The 21,881-nt window shown below is 44.4% G+C and overlaps 1 protein-coding gene across 1 annotated transcript in view; it reads right to left on the bottom strand.

Moving 5' to 3' along the window:
* Positions 1–3,440: 3,440 nt before the first annotated feature.
* Positions 3,441–21,881, bottom strand: part of ctnna1 (catenin (cadherin-associated protein), alpha 1) — a 126,625-nt gene continuing 108,184 nt past the window's right edge. The window contains exons 17-18 of the mRNA XM_083652215.1: positions 7,666–7,800; positions 3,441–5,718 (exon numbers count right to left, since the gene is read on the bottom strand). Of these exons, the coding sequence (XP_083508341.1) occupies positions 5,431–5,718; positions 7,666–7,800 (423 nt within the window). The 3' untranslated portion in view covers positions 3,441–5,430. The remainder of the gene's footprint in view (positions 5,719–7,665; positions 7,801–21,881) is intronic.

Raw genomic sequence — 21,881 nt, 5'->3', positions numbered from 1 at the left:
TAGGGCTGCTTGGGACAAGATTGCATTATGTGCTTATAGCCGAGCCGATGTACAATACATGAATGCATAGAGAGAGGGGGAGACATTGAATATTGGGTTTATGTGACATGACATATAGCCCCCCTTTTTGGCATGTAAACATGCATTTCCTACCAATATGAAATTAACATAGCCTACAGTACATAGCTTGGATATGGCTGTTACTGTGTAATCTTTTAATTCTAGTCACCTGTTATTTTCCTATAGACCAAATCACCCGGGATGTTTACATTTACTTCCGGTTACCCCTGGTTCCGGTTACCTCCGCACAAACTGACGTGTTGAAGACAAAAACAGACAAAGAAGACAAAAATGGTTCGTTCGTGTTGTGTTGTTGGGTGTCCAGTGACCATAAAGAGCGGGTCAAGATTTGGATTATTCTAAATTCCCTCTGCAAAGGGCAAACATGAGCAAAGAGAACTCTGGATTCGGCAGCACAGGCTTACTACAGCTATAACATCCGGGTTCCGAGCTGTATCCGAGCGGCGTCAGTAGCCTCTGTCTGTAACGTAACGTTAACGAGTCTGCAAAAAAACAGCGAGTTTGACAGTTGTAAACAAACGTTATTAGCTAGCTAACACTACATAAAACAAACACAGAAGAAAGGCTAGATACGTCGGACAAGCATGTTTACCAACCGTTTGAACATTTAAATTGAAAGTAGTCGGCCGAAAACAACGAGAGTTTGACAGCATTTATTTGACAACACGCAAATTTAAACCTGGCGCCTTCCCGAAGTGGTACCCGGAAGTAAATGTTGTTTACATGGTGACGTCACGGTGATTTGGTCCAAGATGGCCACGTGCTGAATCTGAAACATACTAGTTATCGTGCATTCCTTTATAACTGGGAACTGGTAATCTTACGACTTCAAAGGTCATGAGCTGGGACGGTGACGTCACCAGAGCTGGTATTTCCCATTCCAAACTCGTAGGAGCCTCAGCAGCCCCGACCTCAAAAATCCAAGATGGCTGCGCCGCGCAACAACAGTAGTTATAATCGTAGTAATGTTGTTTAGCACTTCTGTTTTGTTTGTGTCTCACTAAATCAGCTGTACACACAGCACTGTCTAACTTCTGTCTGTGTGGACGTGAGGCTGCAGTGTTTGTATGCGCAAAATGCCGCGAAATGCCTTGTTATCAACTGTTATTGCTAACAATGGCTAGCCTGGCTAGCGACTGGATCTGACCAGTGAACAGTGAACTTCCCAGATCAAGTTTTCTGCAAATGGAACGCTAACAAAACGGATGTGACGTCATTTAGCCTCCACATCCCAGTTATTTTGCGATAAAGGAACGCACCATTAAGGCCCATTCACACCTGATAACTAGAACTATAAAAAATATTTAAATCGTTAACGTAAAATGGCTGTGTTCACACAACTATGGTTCTAAATTAGCCTATCATTATATGGGCCTTAATAAACGTTAGGCTACACATCTTCTCACGGGGGCCATTTTGTGTCGAAATGGCACCTGTCTAAAAAGGGTCTATTATTGTATTGGGCGGAGTTCGCTATTTGCCATGCTCGAGTATAATGAGCCCTTCATTGTGTACTGTGTAGCCTATTCATTTTTTTTAATGGTGAGATTTCCAATTATTAGTAGCCTATTTAATGTTGAGCATAATTGTAAAGTTACTCAAAAACTTACTCTCACGTCTGCAAGTTTCAAGGCAAGACAGTTCAAGTAGTTCAAGCCTACTCATATGACTGGCCTTCAGAGCGTATCCAGCCCCATATGAATTGCAGTTGTTGTCATCACTCTTCATGTGGATTCATTGGGGCATAGTTACCAGGCAGGTCCTCCATGAGTCCAACCAACAATGCGGTTCTTCTTCCGTGCTGGAATTTTGAAATAACATCAAATATAACTTCAGAGACACCAGGCGCTAAAGCTGCCATGCTCCATCGCCGCCATCTTGTTTACTTTCTTCTCGCTGACCGTCACGCGCACTTACATTATATATAACCAGACAAAAGCTGTGATGCTGTTTTTTTGTCCGTTTTTTTTTACAATGGCTCGTGGACAACATAATAATGGTCAGTGAGTTTTTTTAAGAAGAGGCATCCTTAATTGCCTGCCTGGTTCGAATCCGCCCACTCCACTGGGTGTTGCGTTTTGGCTGCTGGTGGAAATGAGATGGAAATGAGTGTGACGACTGACGAGTTGACATTTCAGTCTGACATCTCACATCAGGCTAGCTATCCTTTACAACTACTCCAAATTCGTATCCTTCTTCTACCCCCAGATAATTTGGTTTGGGGGTTTGATGCTAATGCTAGCCCTTCTTCTGGCATCAAAGAGGATTTCTATTCCACTGCCTTCACCTTAACAACATGATGTAGGCCTGCTGATCCAGCTGACTCTGCATGCGGGGTGTGTGTGTGTGTGTGTAGTAATGGAAGATGTATATTGGAATAATTTGGTTGAAAATATTAACTAGGTAAATATTAACTAACCTCCTAAGTTCTTACTAACAAATAAGGTAAAATAAACGCAGAAGTGTATTATAGATTTATAGGTCGAAATTCTGTCAACTTTCTTGAGAATTTGAAGAAAAATTAATTCCCTCTATATGAATCATATCATATCCTTTGCCGTCTCTTCTGGTTCTGTAAAGATGGTTGTTAATGAGTGATGAAAAAGCCCTTACCCCCCCCCCCTAATGAGTGATGAAAAAGCCCTTACCCCCCCCCCCTTATTGATCACATTTCTATTAACCAAATTCAATATCCACAACTGTAAATCTAGGACAGAAAGCCTTTGGCTTGGACATTTCGGCTTGCAAGGCTAGTGTCAGTGTGTCAGTCATCCCTTTCATTAAGAATTGAGCCAAGAGATTGTACGAAAATTCAAAGGTGGTGGTGGTAATCAAACTTTTATTTCGTTTTCACCCATTACAAGTAGCCTAACGTTAACATATCAGCACAATACTAAAGATAAATGTGGGCTACTGACGTGACACGTTCCTTGAGTGAGGTGCATTGGTGAAGTGTCTGTCCTCAATAGACCGACCCAAGATTGAAGACGTAGGCCTACGTTGCGCTTATGTGTGAAAAGACCTACAGCTGTCACAACCCAACATGATGTTAGTTATTGCACACTGCACTGTGTACAGCACAACAGTTACAGCCAATAGAATAAAGACTATAAGACTATATGGGAGGTTTGCACACACATATAACACCTTTATTATGCATATTAAACTCCTTTTGCTCTTTTGCAGACTTGCATTTAAATAAAAATATATATAGCCTACTATTGAGGGCCAAGCCTCGTTACTGCTGTATCAATTTTCTGTAGTGATAAAACATGCATATCATAAAAGCAATGATTCAACAGAGAAAACTTCGATCTGCAGTAGATTTGACAAAACACCACCAACATGAAAGAAATAGCGGATCCATCTCATTTGTTTATTAGATATAAAGCAGGCACATGAATATGGAAAACAGTGTGCAGTAAAAAGTTAGCTCTCAAAAATAATTTCCACAGCAAAGTAGTATGAACACAGAACACGCCAGATTCAAACTCTTAACCTCACAGCAAAAGATGCAAATCATGACGGAAAAACTGATCAAAAAACACGCTCCAAATGCTTGAGTCTATATAGAACACAAGCAAAAAAAAAAAAAAATCTTCCATCTGTCAAATGACCCGACATGCCCATTCTGCTATAGTTTACAGATGTCAAATGAGCGAAAACAGATATTCAGCCTAAGGACCAAAGCAGCAGGATTTCAAAGGCTCACTCAACACGAATGCACCCCTATGCAGCAGACAGCTCTGTATATGACTGCAAAACAAGCCGCAACGAGCAACTCCTTTCAATTCGACTGTGTTTTTACCTAATGTAGCAAGCATTTTTCCTGTTACACACTTCAAAGCTCCAACACCTCCAACAAGTCGTTTCAAGGATGATCGTGACTAAGAGCAAAAACACTCTGTTTCAGGAACAGCATCCTTGTGCGTAAACTAAAAATCTTGAATAGTGCTCAAGCTTAAGGCCTGAGAATTAAAACAGAAATGAGCAGAGGTTAAAGCCAGTGGAATTTCCTCCGTTCCCCACCCACCACGCTGTAGAGAGAGAGAGAACATCTTCATCCCTCAACTCCGACACGGAGGTGTATGTGGAGGTGTGTGGACTATTGACAGCCTGTCTGCTTTGGAGAAAGGGTGACACATGGTCAACTCATTGTTCAGCCCACTAAGGTTCTCTCAGACTCAGACAGGAGTTGAAAGTTCAGCGACTGAGACTTTGTGACTGGGTGGATCTACAGTGCAGTATGTACTGTTGTGTGTAGGAGGCAGCACTTGTGCCAGTCTTATGTCGTAAAAACCAAATGTCGGGGAGAGACTGCTCTCTATCACCTTTGGTTTGCCGCATCACATGAACATGAAAAGACGTGGAGATGACAACGCCTCGGGTGTGTATTAACAATAAGGAGAACAAAGAACATTTACCAGTCCAAACGTCAAAGGGGACCACAAAACAATTCAAAATACAGTACTGAAAATAGTGTTGAAGGACAATTCAATATTACTTGAACTGTATGTAGTGGCATAAGAAACTACATATATATATAAAGATATAAAAAGCACACATGGAAAAAATATTGACTTTGGTTCCTTAGAGCTAAACCAACACATTTCAAACCTCGCCAGTTAGCTCAGCACATGTGAATGAACTTGAATTATTGCTGGAGTTAACCCATTGATACCTGATGCAGCATTTGTGTGTGTATCCCTTTAAGATCGCGAACCGCCTCACGTGGTTCGCGGTCTTAAAGGGATACACAGACAAATGAGGGATATACAAGCAAATGCTGCATCAGGTATCAATGGGTTAAAATAAGGCAGTTGAGATTTTGCATAGTTGATATCTGCACTACACATTACAAGTTATTGTGCCATAATCATAAACAACACAATGGAACACCAAAGAGACCCCACAATATTATTATAAAATAGGTTAGGATACAAAATACTCCAAATCTAATCAAAAGACTCTTGGAATTAGTTCTTACAATATCTATGGAAGCCACGCCCTCACTCCTATAAACATGACCGAAAAAAAGGGGAACAGAAAAAAAAATGCCTTCGTCCAGTTGCTTTCCTCAAAACTGCATTTTTGCCAGAAGAAAAATAATACTCAATGCTACAGACTAGGGCAAATCACACCTTTAGTTTGAGATATGAGAGACAGAGTAGGACTATAATGGGTATACCTTAGGAAGCCTCTACAAAGCAACTCCAAGTCAACCAGACAAGCCGACTATGCAGAGACATTTTTAAACGTGTTAAATCCTTTCTTTCTGATGGACCGTCAAAGCTCAATCTATTGACCAATATATTGTCTCTGCCTTCTGTTGAGTGAGAAATAGTGGATCTATATGCTATCCATGGCCTTGAACTCGCTCAGGGCCTGCACGGGGTTAATGTGCTTCTTGTGAGACGATCTCTTGACTCTGTTGTGCCGGTCTTCCTGCTTCTCTCTCTTCACCAGGGGCTTCTTCTCAGGGGCCTTCATCCTCCAGGAGATGGCCGGCATGTTGAGGGACTGCATGTTCAGGTTCTTCTGGTACTTGGTGGACGCCACATAGGAGGCCTTCACAGTGGACACCACCGTGTTCATCAGGTTCTTTGCTGCCTGGATCAGGGACATGGCGCTGTCCACCTGAGCAAGGGGGAAGAGAAATGTGGAAAGAGCAGAGACTCGGTTAGCGCTATGTGACATGGTGACAGGCAGCACAGGTAACGTGATGGTGAACTTTGGTAATACCTCGTCCTTGGGTTGATATACTGTCACTTCTCATTAGGGTTGTCACTCATGATACTAGAATTTCTAACTTGGCTACGTAACGATGCCCAACAAAATATCGATACAGATGCATGCTTCTCCTAGCCTGGGTAAACCCAGCATCCACGTGACCTCCATGTACTATCAGTCACGAAGACCTACGCTACAGACATAGTCTGTGATGTGATGATGAAGGCTGGTTTCACCCAGGCTATAACCTAGTCCTTCTGCAGATGTTTTCTTTCAAATTAACACTTTATTTATGTTAATAAAACCTTTTAGTTTGAACAATGTGATATCAAAAATTCTTCTGACTGGACTTCGGTGTTACACTTGTTGACTAGTTGTTTTATATAGGTATTGACAAAATCTTAGTTCATTTAGGTGCTAGAAGAGTGATTTTCAGACCTGTTTTGCCATATAATGGCAGTGAATGGAGAGCGGAAAATACACAATTCCCCAATCGTCTTGCAACACAACAGAGAATGTATATTCTTGTTGAATTCCTATCTAGTAAATGTTAACAGTTCACATCTTTCTGCTATGCTTGGAGAATCCCACAGTTTCATAATGTTAGCTTTCCAGTGGAAGGCCAATACGGAGACGAGAATTAACGACCTTTTACCAAGTTTGGCTGGCATACAAACAGAAATGTGAGAATATGGAAAAAGGTCATCCTAATTTAATCTGCACATTTTAACAGCCTCGGAGACCAGCTGACACTTGCCTGGTAATGTCGGAAGCCTACTCTCTCATTTCAGGACTACAGAAAGGAGGAATTCATTATCTTCTGCACATAGAAGCGACCAATTTTAAGCAATTCCACTGGCTGGCGATTTAAGTGGTTAATTCATTTTCAAAAGGTTCTGTTTGTAAATATCGCCTAGCACTGTGTTATCTTGAGGATTGAAAAGCTTAGGAAGCATTTGGGCAACAGTAGCCCTCTTTCAGAGAGAGAGAGAGAGGGAAAAGCCATTATTTTTGTTATCTGTCCATTAGATATAAAATATAAGCTGCAAAGAAATTACACAGCAAGAGGATGAATCATTAAATAATCAGAACCAATAGCCTATCCCATTAAGTCTTAGCTGTTTTAATTTATTTGGGCAACTCAAGCTTATAAAACTGCAGAAACAAGTCTAGTCATTCTATTGATTTAATACTCCTTCTATCCCACTTTTAAACTGTGTTGTGCCTTTAATTTCAATATGTGGAAAAATGTAAAGCCCCCCCCCCCCCCCCATTTTAAAATTCTATGAGTATTCATACTCTAAAGAAATAGCTACAAAAAAATGTTAAATTGAAACTCTAAGCCTTTGTTCAGACCATAGGCAGAACTGATGCTTGACTCATGCTGAACGTGAGCTCAGGCCTAACTGTTCACATCAGACACTCTCCTTTCCTCAGCGCCAGGCTCAGAGCTGCTCCACCGGCCCCCGACCCCCTCCATTCACTTCATGCATGGCAGCTTCAAGCTTCACGGGTCACGCTTGGAAAATAGGACTGGATCCTGAACGATGGCTTGAGCGTGGCGTGAGCGTGGCTTCAGCGTGACGTGCGCGCGCGTGGTGTGGACGGCCTCGCCTGTTAACAAGGATGCCTAAATGAAACTTGTGGGTTCAGCGTAGGTTGAGCTTAGGTTTAGCTTTACTTCGGCGTATGGTGTGAACGGCCACTAATGCAGTTTCATCTATAAAAACACCTACATTTTTTTAACCGGTTTCAGGGTTGTCCATTTTTACTCTAACTAGTTCCCAGATACAATTTAATACTGCGTTTTTCAAACGCTTTCCCACTCCGTGGTTGTAATGGTGTTGAACTTACCCCAGACACGACCAGCTCTCCTCCCAGGTTCTGAACCTCAGCCTTGACCTTGCTGCAGATGTTGAGCTGGTGGCAGTACAGAGCGATACGCTCCAGGTAGGCCAGCAGGTCCTGCTTACAGGTGGAATCGGGGCACTGAGGAAGGAACATAGAGAATGTGTGAACTAATGCGCGCCATAGTCGGTATTTCCAAGCACACTCAAACAGGTACAGCAGCTGATGATGTACATGTACGCAACAATGAGGTTTTTCGAATACATCCAATTTAATCACCTTAATGTGCATGTTCTGGCTCCCATCATTCTGAATATTTATGTTGTGCCAAGGATGCCATCTCATACTTCATCAAATTGAGTCAGTAGCACTGTGACAAGTCAGGTAGACACCCACGTTAGGGCCGTGCTCAGAGACACTTCACAAACAAACGCCCACACAATGATAGATTGATAACTCATCTTCACAGGGTTGAGCACTACCGAGGCACACGCTATGCAAATCCTACTGTAAGGCAAACACCGCTGTCCATCAATTACTCTGAGGTGCTATTAATAATGCTGTCCGGAGCAAAGTCTGTATTTGATATCAAAGAGCTCTTACGCCAGAGTCAAGTGAGATAAGAAGTGTGTTCACTATAATTAAACAAAAGGCATCTTGATCCAACTGTCATTAATGTGTTAGAGCGAGAGTTCTCGAAGAAAATGTTGGAAAACTCTCCATGACAACAATTTAAACGATGATTTAAAAGCCACAAATAAACTGCCCACTGAAATATCCTCCATAAGCATAATTAAGTTGAAAAAGGTTATGTCTCTTATTCTTGTTTCCAATGTGGTGTAACGCTGCTATAAACTACTAGGCGGTCAAGAAGTTGAAGAAGAAGAGTTGAGAACAAAAGAAAAAAGAAAATGCATCGGAAATCTGTCAACTTCAAGAAATCCCAAAACTTAAATATCATAAAAAAAACCTTAAAACCCCTTAAAACTTGAAAGAGAAGCTGTATGTAAATAAGTCCGCAAATGCTTCTAATTTAGGACTGGCAATCTTTTTGAACTACTTCATCTCATCGTAATTAGACTCGGGCTCTATGTTGGAACAGCACTTGCAAACCCGTTCCTAGCTTGCTCAACAAGCCCCCCTGCCAGCTTCATCATTAGGCTTGCAGTTCTCTGCACATTGATGGGGCTCTGGAGCTTTTACATTAGATTCTAATCAGATCCAGAGACACAGCGACCTGACGGACAGGGCCTGTCAGTATGTCAGCAATGATCAGCAGCACATGGACTGATCACAGAGTCCACACAGCAGCAGCATGACCCTCTCTGCAGTTAGAAACAGAGGCGTGTAGCTTTCCCTGAGCCTCACATCATCTCATCATTATAACCTGTAAGAAGGCACACGTCGTGTCCATGTGAGCAAGCGAGCAAAGAGAAAAGATGTGTTAGAAGCAGCAGCAACAGTCATTTGCAGGTGTGTTTGAGGCTGTTTGAGGGAGGCTTCCTTCCTCTGGCAGCTGCTGGACGAGTGCAGGCAGAAGGTGAAAGGGAGGTAATGGCAGCCAATCTTTTAATTGATGGAATATCTGGGCTGTTTGCTGACACCGAGCACATCCAGCGCTAAAGGGCTGGCCAGGTCAGAGCTGTAAAACTAGAGCCCTGTGTAAAAAAAAAGTGTGGGTGTGTTAGGGTTGCTGTGAGACATGTGGATTTAGGAGCGGATACTTGATGGCCAAGACACACTTGGTAACTGAAGTCTCGATAACTAGGAACACTGTAGCACTTGATAGCTGAGTCTGCAAGGTTCGAAAGATGGAAACTGTGCAGAAGGTTGTCGTGAGGTTAGTCTATGAACAACTGCAGAGGACTTGCAGAGCAAACCATTATAGGTCCCGAATATGACATCACCTTGTGTTATGACATCATCAGTGAGACCATCAGAGAGGCATGATTTAGACACTTATGAATCATGACATCATCACCGTCTGCGACATCATCAGTGATCTATGACATCATAGTAGGAATGATAACATCATCCTAACAGGGTGTGTGTGGGTGAAATTAAGAGCCATTTTGACTGTGAGCAAATCAGATAATATACTAGGGTTGTGCAATAAAATCGATACGGCAATATATCACGATACCTTTTTCCGCAATACTGTATCGATATTTCAGAACAATATCGTGATATATCGGCATATCGATTTTTTTGCACAGCCGTGTGTTCAGTGACACAATAAGAATACTTTTTATTTCAGTGCGTTCAGTAAGACACTCAACACTCAGTCGTTTGGTCTCAATTTGTCTACTAAGTTATCAATATAAAGTGATGTACTGTACATATTATTACACTACCTGAGTGGTGCACAGCGTGTTGTATTTTTAGCTCTATTTTAAATTTTTAGTAAATTATGTAGAGTATTGCAATATATCGCAATATGTATTGTATCGCGATACAATCGCATCGTAACCCATGTATCGTGATACATATCGTATCGTGAGGTCGTGGGCCAATACCCAGCCCTATAATATACATATAGTTTATTTCTCCAATCGCAATGATTATCCTATTTTACAACTTCAGTTATTATTACCCACTATTTCCATGCGTGAAGAAGCCCTGTGTATTTTCCCCTAAGGGAGGAAAAGGAAAGGAGCGTGTGTTTTTTTGGGAGGGGTGGTGATTTTTAGACACTTGAAACAGACTTGAGAGTTATGATGCTTATAATCCTGCTGAGCCATCAATATGCCCGGTGGGATGTCTCCAGCACTCGGCTGAACACTCTGCACACAGACACAGCCATGCAGGCACACTCACAGGCCCTGCCAGGCCCACTGTGAGTAGGCTGCTTTGACTACTGGAAATAGATGCGAGTAGCCGAGCGCAGTCAGGCGAGGAGTCATCGAGGCCTACACTACCGACTCTCCTCTTCTTCCGTTTTGCTAAACAACTCAGAAGGTGCATTACTGCCACCCACACAAACGGCCCAAATGACCCAGACCTCCAGGTAACTTATTTTTGGCTGGAGGCCAACAGCGGGGCCAGCCCTATACTAGGTTTTCAACTAGTCTTGTTATTTTTTAATGGAGGCATTACAGGTGGCATTTACAGAAAATATTACATAGAATTATAAAACAGATAGTTATGATTGGCTGAGCTGCGTTCGAAGCTGTTGTAAAATACTCTATAAACATACATCACCGCATCTCAGCTAGGGATGCGCCGATCCAATACTGGTATCGGGTATCGGCCCCGATATAGCACAAAATTCTAGATCGGGTATCGGTGGCAAATGGCCCGATCCATAGACCGATCCATAGGGGCCATTCTATTCACTCTAATTCTATGTGTGTGCAGCATGTGACGTCATACTCTAGCAACGTGCTCAGCACGCCTGCCTGGCTGTTTCCAAACAAGCTGATGTAGGCTAGGCAGCAGCAGCTAACAGCATGGAGCAAGCCAATGTCATCGTCAGGAGATGATGTCATCTTATTAATATCGATTTAGGGTTTTAGGAATATTAGAAACATGTTTATTTCGGGGTGCACATTTTGCTGTTTGCTGTCCCTATTGTTTATATGTTAAAATGTGGTTGCCACTGAGGTAACCACAGGCCAATTCTTTTTTATGGTTGCCAAGGGCAACTGGACAGCCGTTAATGTCAAGCACTGGTATCGGATCGGTACTCGGTATCGGCCGATACAGGACCCCCACATATCGGAATCGGTATCGGAGGCGAAAAACGCGGATCGGAGCATCCCCAATCTCAGCCTCAAAACGCCACTGAGTGACCAAAACATGAGCTTATTAACCATTTCGATTCAGCTTTAAAATCCGTTCTCCGGTTGTTGATATCTTCGCAATAATATGGCTGTCATCTTTGTAGCTAAGCTAGTACGGAGGCATAACTTGCACTGTTTTTCCGGGCGTATCTCCATGGTGTGTGGGCCTTTTTCACAGCAGCCATCGTGTGTCTCAAAGCCAGGGTTAAACACAGGTGCAACCATAACATCAATGAAGGCCCCAGCACTGGAGCACCTAAATGGATTGGAAGTTGGAAACCTTCATTAATGTTTTGCAATAACTGTTAGTTACCCTGCCTTTTATACACAAAATGGCTGTGAAAAAAGCCCATAGCGCAGAATCAGCTGACGTGCGAACGTTGAACTGACTGGAGGGGGGCTTGAAGGACTACATTGCTTGGCGGAAGAAGGATGAGTTGTTATCAATATTGCATTTTTGTTGTCGCTGAAACCTGACCAGGCAGGCTATACTGTATGTAGCACCGTTTTATAAAAGCAATAAGCCCCGCAAGCGGCGTGCCTTAGAACATCGCTTAGCCGTTGTAAAATCACTGTAAACCAATAGTAGAATAGATATAAAGACGTAAGTCTCTTCATTTGACTGTGGGTGGGTGTGTGATGTGCTGATCAACCAATCAATCAATGCACAGCCAGAGGCGTTTCCCATTATCCTTAGAGCTGTGCAGTCGGTGGATAGAAACTGCAGGGCCTCGCGCCAAATCACAAGACTCCAAGCAAGTCGCTGGTCAAAACTGCAGAGGAGCTGCTCATCTCAAACGAGCCTAATGATACAATCATACATTACAAACACGAGGGGCTGATCGGTGCTATAGCTAAATGAGGACACACAAAGTAGAGGCACACCCACCTTTTCAAGCCACACACAAAATACAAAGCCATGCTACAGTATATGCCTCACTTGTCTCTCCATCGAGAGCTCCATCGCTGTCCTCCGACAATATTAATAAAATGGACTAAATCATCTCTATCACTACCATCCACTCCCTGATTAATAGAAGGGTGTGCTGCTAAGTAGAGAGGAGGGAGATGTAAAAGATGATATTCTATTAAAAGGAAGAGGGGGGGGGGGGGGGGGAGAGAGGGAGCTGGAGGCCAAGAGGATGATGATCATCATACAGGCAAGACTAATACATGGCTGAGAGAGTGCAGGGAAAAGGCAGAGGGAGGAGAGCGAGGAGGAGGAGAGGACCACGGAGAAATAAGTAGTGGGATAGAAGGCGAGGATGAGGAGTGAGCCAGAGGGGGAACAGAATGGAGGAGTAAATATGGGGGATAAATCCAACTGGGGGCAAGGGAGGTTGAGAGGAGGATATGGCTATAGCAGGAGAGAGAGAGAGAGAGAGGAGAGAGATATGGCTATACCAAGAAAGAGAGAGGGAGAGAGAGAGGGGAGGAGATATGGCTATAGCAGGGGAGAGAGAGAGAGATATGGCTATAGCAAGAAAGAGAGAGGGAGAGAGAGAGGGGAGGAGGATATGGCTATAGCAGGAGAGAGGGAGAGAGAGAGATATGGCTATAGCAAGAAAGAGAGAGGGAGAGAGAGAGGGGAGGAGGATATGGCTATAGCAGGAGAGAGAGAGGGAGAGAGAGAGATATGGCTATAGCAAGAAAGAGAGAGGGAGAGAGAGAGGGGAGGAGGATATGGCTATAGCAGGAGAGAGAGAGGGAGAGAGAGAGGGGAGGAGGATATGGCTATAGCAGGATAGAGGAGAGAGAGAGATATGGCTATAGCAAGAAAGAGAGAGGAGAGAGAGAGGGGAGGAGGATATCACTAGAGGAGAGAGAGGAGAGGAGGATATGGCTATAGCAGGAGAGAGAGGAGAGAGAGATATCGCTATAGCAAGAAAGAGAGGAGAGAGGGGAGGAGGATATCACTATAGGAGGAGAGAGAGAGGGGAGGAGGATATCACTATAGCAGGAGAGAGAGGGGAGGAGGATATCACTATAGGAGGAGAGAGAGAGAGAGGGGAGGAGGATATGGCTATAGCAGGAGAGAGAGAGGGAGAGAGAGAGGGGAGGAGGATATGGCTATAGCAGGAGAGAGGAGAGAGAGATATCGCTATAGCAAGAAAGAGGGAGAGAGAGAGAGGGAGGGGGGTATGGCTATAGCAGGAGAGAGAGAGGGAGAGAGAGAGAGGGGAGGAGGATATGGCTATAGCAGGAGAGAGAGAGGGAGAGATAGATATGGCTATAGCAAGAAAGAGAGAGGGAGAGAGAGAGGGGAGGAGGATATGGCTATAGCAGGAGAGAGGAGAGAGAGAGATATGGCTATAGCAAGAAAGAGAGAGAGAGAGGGGAGGATGATATGGCTATAGCAGGAGAGAGAGGAGAGGAGGATATGGCTATAGCAGGAGAGAGAGGAGAGGAGGATATGGCTATTGCAGGAGAGAGAGAGAGAGAGAGAGAGAGAGAGAGAGGAGGATATGGCTATAGCAGGAGAGAGAGAGGGAGAGAGAGAGAGGAGGATACGGCTATAGCAGGAGAGAGAGGGAGGGAGAGAGAGAGGAGGATATGGCTATAGCAGGAGAGAGAGAGGGAGAGAGTGAGAGAGGAGGATATGGCTATAGCAGGAGAGAGAGAGAGGGAGAGATATGGCTATAGCAAGAAAGAGAGGGAGAGAGGAGGATATGGCTATAGCAGGAGAGAGAGAGAGAGAGAGAGGAGGATATGGCTATAGCAGGAGAGAGATAGGAGGATATGGCTATAGCAGGAGAGAGAGAGAGAGAGAGAGAGAGAGAAGGATATGGCTATAGCAGGAGAGAGAGAGAGAGAGAGAGAGAGAGAGAGGAGGATATGGCTATAGCAGGAGAGAGAGAGAGGGAGAGAGTGAGCATGCAATAGCAAAGAGCGGTGCTGAGGCTGAATGCAGCACAGCAGTCATGCTAATGAGGGCTTGGGGAAGTCTTCAGACGGCTGAGAGCAGGCCACTGTGAAAGCATCACTTGTGCTCAAACTCAGCTCAGCTGCTGGCTTCACTCCACACTCAGGAAACTCTGCCCTGACTGTCTCTGACATGTCCATATACTGACTGTCTCTGACATGTCAATATACTGACTGTCTCTGACATGTCAATATACTGACTGTCTCTGACATGTCAATATACTGACTGTCTCTGACATGTCAATATACTGACTGTCTCTGACATGTCCATATACAGACTGTCTCTGACATGTCAATATACAGACTGTCTCTGACATGTCAATATACTGACTGTCTCTGACATGTCAATATACAGACTGTCTCTGACATGTCCATATACAGACTGTCTCTGACATGTCAATATACAGACTGTCTCTGACATGTCAATATACTGACTGTCTCTGACATGTCCATATACAGACTGTCTCTGACATGTCAATATACTGACTGTCTCTGACATGTCAATATACTGACTGTCTCTGACATGTCAATATACTGACTGTCTCTGACATGTCAATACACAGACTGTCTCTGGCATGTCAATATACAGACTGTCTCTGACATGTCAATATACTGACTGTCTCTGACATGTCAATATACTGACTGTCTCTGACATGTCAATATACAGACTGTCTCTGACATGTCAATACACAGACTGTCTCTGACATGTCCATATACAGACTGTCTCTGACATGTCCATATACAGACTGTCTCTGACATGTCAATATACTGACTGTCTCTGACATGTCAATATACAGACTGTCTCTGACATGTCAATATACTGACATGTCAATATGCAGACTTTCTCTCACATGTCAATATACAGACTGTCTCTGACATGTCAATATACTGACTGTCTCTGACATGTCAATACACAGACTGTCTCTGACATGTCAATATACTGACTGTCTCTGACATGTCAATATGCAGACTGTCTCTGACATGTCAATATACTGACTGTCTCTGACATGTCAATACACAGACTGTCTCTGACATGTCAATATACTGACTGTCTCTGACATGTCAATATGCAGACTTTCTCTCACATGTCAATATACAGACTGTCTCTGACATGTCAATATACTGACTGTCTCTGACATGTCAATACACAGACTGTCTCTGACATGTCAATATACTGACTGTCTCTGACATGTCAATATACAGACTGTCTCTGACATGTCAATACACAGACTGTCTCTGACATGTCAATATACAGACTGTCTCTGACATGTCAATACACAGACTGTCTCTGACATGTCAATATACAGACTGTCTCTGACATGTCAATATACTGACTGTCTCTGACATGTCAATATACTGACTGTCTCTGACATGTCAATATACAGACTGTCTCTGACATGTCAATATACTGACTGTCTGACATGTCAATATACAGACTGTCTCTGACATGTCAATACACAGACTGTCTCTGACATGTCAATATACTGACTGTCTGACATGTCAATATGCAGACTCTCTCACATGTCAATATACTGACTGTCTGACATGTCAATATGCAGACTTTCTCTCACATGTCAATATACTGACTGTCTGACATGTCAATATACAGACTGTCTCTGACATGTCAATACACAGACTGTCTCTGACATGTCAATATACTGACTGTCTGACATGTCAATATGCAGACTTTCTCTCACATGTCAATATACAGAGACAAGAACACATCTTCATGATTAAGAGGCTTGCAGGTATGTGTATGTGTATGATGAACCTGGATGCTAGTCATAAGCTGGCTGATTTAAGTAGCTCACTGGCTACATGCACTGTGCCACGTTAATATAGAGCGGAGAAGCAGGTTCCATGAGGCAGCACACATTTCATCAGTAAGGTTTAATTGCTGTGGGACGCGAGGAAATCTCTGCTTGAGCTGCTTGGTGATTTATGCTGTAATCTGGGTCTAGTGTTTAACTTGTATGTTTCCCTCATGTATTGTCCTCATGTATCAGCAGGTCACGCAAACCTAAATGCGCGTGGTCTGAACAGACCGAATTTCACGCCATGTTATTCTCTATCCTATCTAATCAGATGGCCCCCTCTCACCACAAGAGGGGCGTCATTTTACAGCAGTGTAATAAGTAATGAGTTACTCTACACAGACAGTAATATTGTAAAGTAACGTATTACTTTCAAATGAAAGTAACTAGTAATATGTATTATATTACATTTTGAAAGTAACTTGCCCAACACTGACCCAAACCCATGCGCTTCGTCCTGTCGGTGAAACCCCTCGCTGTCAGGTGAAAGGAAGCGGCTGGCGACTGTACGTGTATCAGAGGAAGCATGTGCTAGGCTACAACTCTCCCTGGATGGGCACAGGGGGCGGAGCAACGACCGTGACAGCGGAGGGAATAGACCCTTCTCACGGGGGCCATTTTGTGTCGAAAAGGCAGGGTAAACACAGCTGCAAGCAAAACACTAATGAGGGTTTCAAACTTCCATGATTGGAATGTGGAAACTAGGGGTGTCAAAAATAATCGATTATACGATGCATCGCGATGCGGACTTGCACGATTCTGCATCGATTAACAAATATCAAAAATCGATTATTAAAAATAAAATAATTTTTTTTTTTTTTTTTTTTTTATAATCAAATAAAATAGAATGTAAGTACATGCAGTTGTTTATTTTAATTATGGATCATAATACAATGCAATTCCAAATGCACTTTTATTTTAAAAGTAGCCACACAGTGAGAAAAAAGAAAGTGAGAAAAAAGAAATCATGTATTGCGGAAAAAGTGATGCATCGATTTAAGATGCATCGCGATGCATCGTGATGCATCGTTTAATCGAATCGAATCGAATCGTTGACAGATGAATCGTAATCGAATCGAATCGGGAGGCCAGTGAAGATTCACAGCCCTAGTGGAAACCCTCATTAGTGTTTTGCGGGCACCTGTGTTTATTCTGCCTTCTCGACACAAAACGGCCCCCGTGAAAAGAGTCTATTGGCCAAGGGGGGGAGATCCAGGAAGACAAATAAAGACAGGGATAATCACTTTTACTCTTGTCCCCAACGACTGACAAACTGGTGCTACAATGGTGACTCACTGTTTTCTCTCTCCCCAGGTAAGAAGGCATCTCTTGTCTGAGCAAAGGCTTGTGGTGATATAGGCCCCTTGGTCTTTCCACACGCTGTGCGGCCGCTTATTAGGTGGGGACACAGTCCACCTTGCCTGGTCAGCAGCTAGTGAAAGATAACAGAGCAGGTCCAGGGGGCCACTGGCTTCATCACACAACCCAGGAGGTCTTTTCAAGTGAAGGAGATAAAAAGCTAAAGACACCTGCATCATTAGAAGGAGGCAGCACTAAGTAAGTAGAAATGTCACAGGTGCTTGTAGACGGGATGTCCTCTCCTCACTGTTGACATTAGGTTCATATATTCATAAAGTACAGCAAACACGCCACAGTCGGGCTGAAGGGTATTGGGGGTCGTCGTGATATCAGCTAATTAAATGTCTTAAGTAACAACGCCTGGCATGGATGACTTCTGGTGTAGTACTATTTCCATATTTCATGCGGTTTCACATTTTGAACTGCTGTGAGCGTGCGTGGGCGGCGCTTTTTCTCTGTTCTTTTTTGTCCTTTGTGTTGAAGCCGTTCCTCAGAAGAAAGTTCAGAACGTGCCGAACAATAGGCAGCCCACAAACGAAGACAGGACAGAGGGGAGATGAGGCAATCCTACTAGAAAATGAGTAAGACTGACCTTCATCTCTCTCCAACGGGTTGGCCAATCAATGTGAAACTGCACATGGCCATTGAGAATTGGCAGGCAGGGACTGAAGCCCATTTTCCCATTTTCCAAAATGTACGCCATTTATGAGCATTTTTGACAAGTCCACAGGTTGTGGTGCCAGCATCCCTGGAAGCACAGCACATAGTGGCGTGCGTATGGACTAGTAACAATGAGAAGAGGATTTCTTTTTTTATATATATTCTTTTTTAATTTTCTCCCGTTTTCTCCCCAATTGTACTTGGCCAATTCCTTATGCTGTCCGGGTTGTTGCTCCACCCCCGTAAATCTGGGGAGGGCCGATAGGCACATGATTCCTCCAATACATGTGCAGTTGCCAGCCGCTTTTTTTTTCACCTGACAGCGAGCAGGACGTAGCTTGTGGGAGCCTGGAGGATCACGCTATTCCCTCCAGTCCCAACCGCCGCCCCCCCAAACACACAGGACCAGTGGAGGCACTAGTGAAACGACCAGGACTCATACCGCGCACCAGCTTCCCACCCGCAGACACGGCCAATTGTTTCTGTAGGAACATCTGACCAAGCTGCGGTGGTGGTGGTAGGCGAGTGCTTTTACCTCGACACTACTTAGACGCCGCGAAAGAGGAGAATGTTGAACGAAAGGATTTCACAGTGCTACGTGTCGGGTAATGTCCACGATATAAATGATCATCATCAGGAAGGTCAGGTCCCATCATTGGAAATGCCATGCGTTTCTGCTGAATCCCATTATAGAGAGCAGAGACAGTGAGAGAGCCACTGTGCTGCTGTCCACCAGCAGTGACCTTTCAGGACGCAGCGCCCAGAGGAAATGCCAATTTCCAATATTTACTGACACGGCAGCATTCTAATGTGCCGCTGCCAGCGGCCTGTCGGGGAGCGCCAGGAGGTGCTCGATACAGAGGTGCTTCCTGTTTCCTGCTACAGTGTACTTCACGCTATTCCAACCGGTTCCCCTCCCTCCAAACAGGCGCCCTTAACGACCAGAGGAGGCACCACATCAGCAACCAGGATATTGCATGTTTTGGTGAAGGGGGTTCCTATATGAAGGAAACCCCCGGGAGGCACGGGGAGAACATGCAAACTCCACACAGAAAGGCCCTTTTGACGACCCCACCCGGGCGGTGGGCACTCGAGGACATGCGGACGGGCACGCATTCCTTCAGCGCTCACAGCGTCCCAGGTGAGAATGGAACCCAGGCCCCTCGAGCTGTGAGGCGACAGCGCTTACCACTGCACCACCGTACCCCCCTGTTCACAGTAAAACTGATGTGAGGCTGACTCTCACTGGTGAGGTTTGAGTCATTGGAGCTAACTGACTCAATGTTGTCATTCTTATGCGGTGATGATATAAAAATATAATGAGGTTTGAAGGTAAAATGGCCCAGATTTGTCTTCTGGGCTTTGGCCTGGTAACGTATAGCTGTATAATCCAACAGCTGCTGTTATGGTACACATACCATACACAACCCAATTTATAATAAGGCGAGAAAGTAAAGTGAAAAACAAACACACAAAATCGTCGTTCAATTCCACAGTGGATGGGGGAGATATGCCTTAGCTTTGTGAATCATCCCATCTCTCAAGCTCCCCGACAGCCCAGTTTGTTCTCCTGCCACTGCTAAAACAAATGCTCATCCAACCACCAAAACCATCTTCACTCAGGCAATCTGGACACCTTCCAGTGGAGCCAGCACTGGATTGTCCATGGCCCAGAGAGAAGACAGCAAATCCAAAAAGCTTAGGCCAGTCAGCAAGATTCAGCCTTGCGACTTTACCGCTCTGACATACAAGAAGACATCTGCTGACGAACTGTGTCTGAGCTGGGAGGAGAGCACACCTTTAGGGCAGCAAGCCACCAGGCACCTTGATCTGCCATTACACTCCTCCAACTGCCAAGGGGAATGAATGCATGAGAGGGGGGGGATAGGGCTTACAATGGGCTCAGCGCCACCAGGAAGAGCAGCGTGACTGAGAGGCATGGCAAAGTGTAGGCAGATACAGATCATCCACTGGAAAGAGACTACTCCATTATTTTGAGGCAGGAACAGAAGCCGGGGATACGGCTAGATAGGGGGAGCACATCGATCCACACACTGAACGGCGCGCCTGTATGCACTTCCAAGATGAATAGACAGTCGCTATATACAACATTTAACGTTATAGATTATTTATAATGGGAATATTCATTCGTCACTGTTCTTGTTGTAGTATGCGTCAACACACCACGAGATATTTAACATGAGAGGGAAGAAGTCAAAACAAATCTTCGGGACAGCTACTAGAAGAGATTTATTTAAGCTTTTTTTTCTGGTCTGGATTCAAAAGTAGAACTGAAGACAGAGTTTGTGCACAGAGGAGAAGAAGAGGGCACTGAGGGATTTAAACAAAAAAGCACAAAAGATAAAAGCACTTTTAATGTAGGAAAAAGGAGTCTTGAACTGAACTGAACAGACTCCCCATTGGAGCGACCTCTAATGAACTCTGTGATTATGCTGTATTTTCTGTGTATAGCCTCGTTAATGTGCCGGCCGGCCGTACCACTAGATCTCCTCTGTCTGCTGCTGCTGCTGCTGCTGCTGCTGTTACTGTGGCTGCTGCTGCTGCTGTTACTGTGGCTGCTGCTGCTGCTGCTGCTGCTGCTGCTGCTGTTACTGTGGCTGCTGCTGCTGCTGTTACTGTGGCTGCTGCTGCTGCTGTTACTGCTGCTGCTGTTACTGTGGCTGCTGCTGCTGCTGTTACTGTGGCTGCTGCTGCTGCTGCTGCTGCTGTTACTGTGGCTGCTGCTGCTGCTGCTGCTGTTACTGTGGCTGGCTAAATATAAAACCACACCATGGTCTACAGTGATCAATCAAGAGCCATTAGAAACTGAATATGATGACAAAAGCCACAATTCATCTCTGCTAATACGATGCAGCAGATTTGCGTGGGGCCAATTCGATCAGGCTGACACGTGGGGGATGTTAATGTGACAGTGAGAGACAGACAGACACTGACAGGCTGGGCATGACAGGAGAGAAAGTCATGCCAAACAGACTGACTGTAGAGGTAACCACAGGGACCAATTAAATGGACGTCGTCAATTTTTAATGCCCATGCGGCAACTGTCAGTCACGCGTTTCATTGAAGTAACTTGTTGTTCGCGGAACTGATCTCTTCACAGGGCCGCTACAAAATAGCGAGGTACAAACAGGCATGTGAAAACATTGATACTTTTGGGGGCGTTAGCTTGGCATTCAGGCTGTGACTTTTTACTTGGCCTGAAGCTTCGCCGCTTAATGGCTCATCTGCTACTTGACATCTAAAAACCTCCGATTTACTGAGTTAAGAAAACAAAGACAAAGGCCATATGGCCTTCACAGGGTGCAAAAATATTTCAAATGGCAAATAGTTGCAGCCTATTTAAGCGACTTAAATTGAATTCTTGCATCTAGCAAGAGTCTCCATTCCTCTCCTGTGTGAAGTAGGTCTACCGTTATACTGTGCAATTAATTTCTACCAAGCATTTAGGTACAGCCAAGTACTGAATTTCTGTCAAGATGTAAGAAGGTATAGCAGACATCACATCACACAACCAGCTCGATATGATATTTGGCTCTTCTTGCAGTGTGCACCCTCCCCCCCCCCCCCCCCCCTCCCTCGTCTCTCCACCTCTGGGCCAGACGCCAGCGCTCCAGACAGCCTTATTCCAAGGCCACGTGCCTTTTTGCCGACCTGCTTCCAAAGT

The sequence above is a fragment of the Poromitra crassiceps genome, assembly GCF_964638095.1.
Source record: "Poromitra crassiceps genome assembly, chromosome: 15".
Lineage (NCBI taxonomy): Eukaryota > Metazoa > Chordata > Actinopteri > Beryciformes > Melamphaidae > Poromitra > Poromitra crassiceps.
The sequence above is the reverse complement of the archived record's forward strand: the minus strand, read 5'-3'. Positions and strand labels throughout refer to the sequence as shown.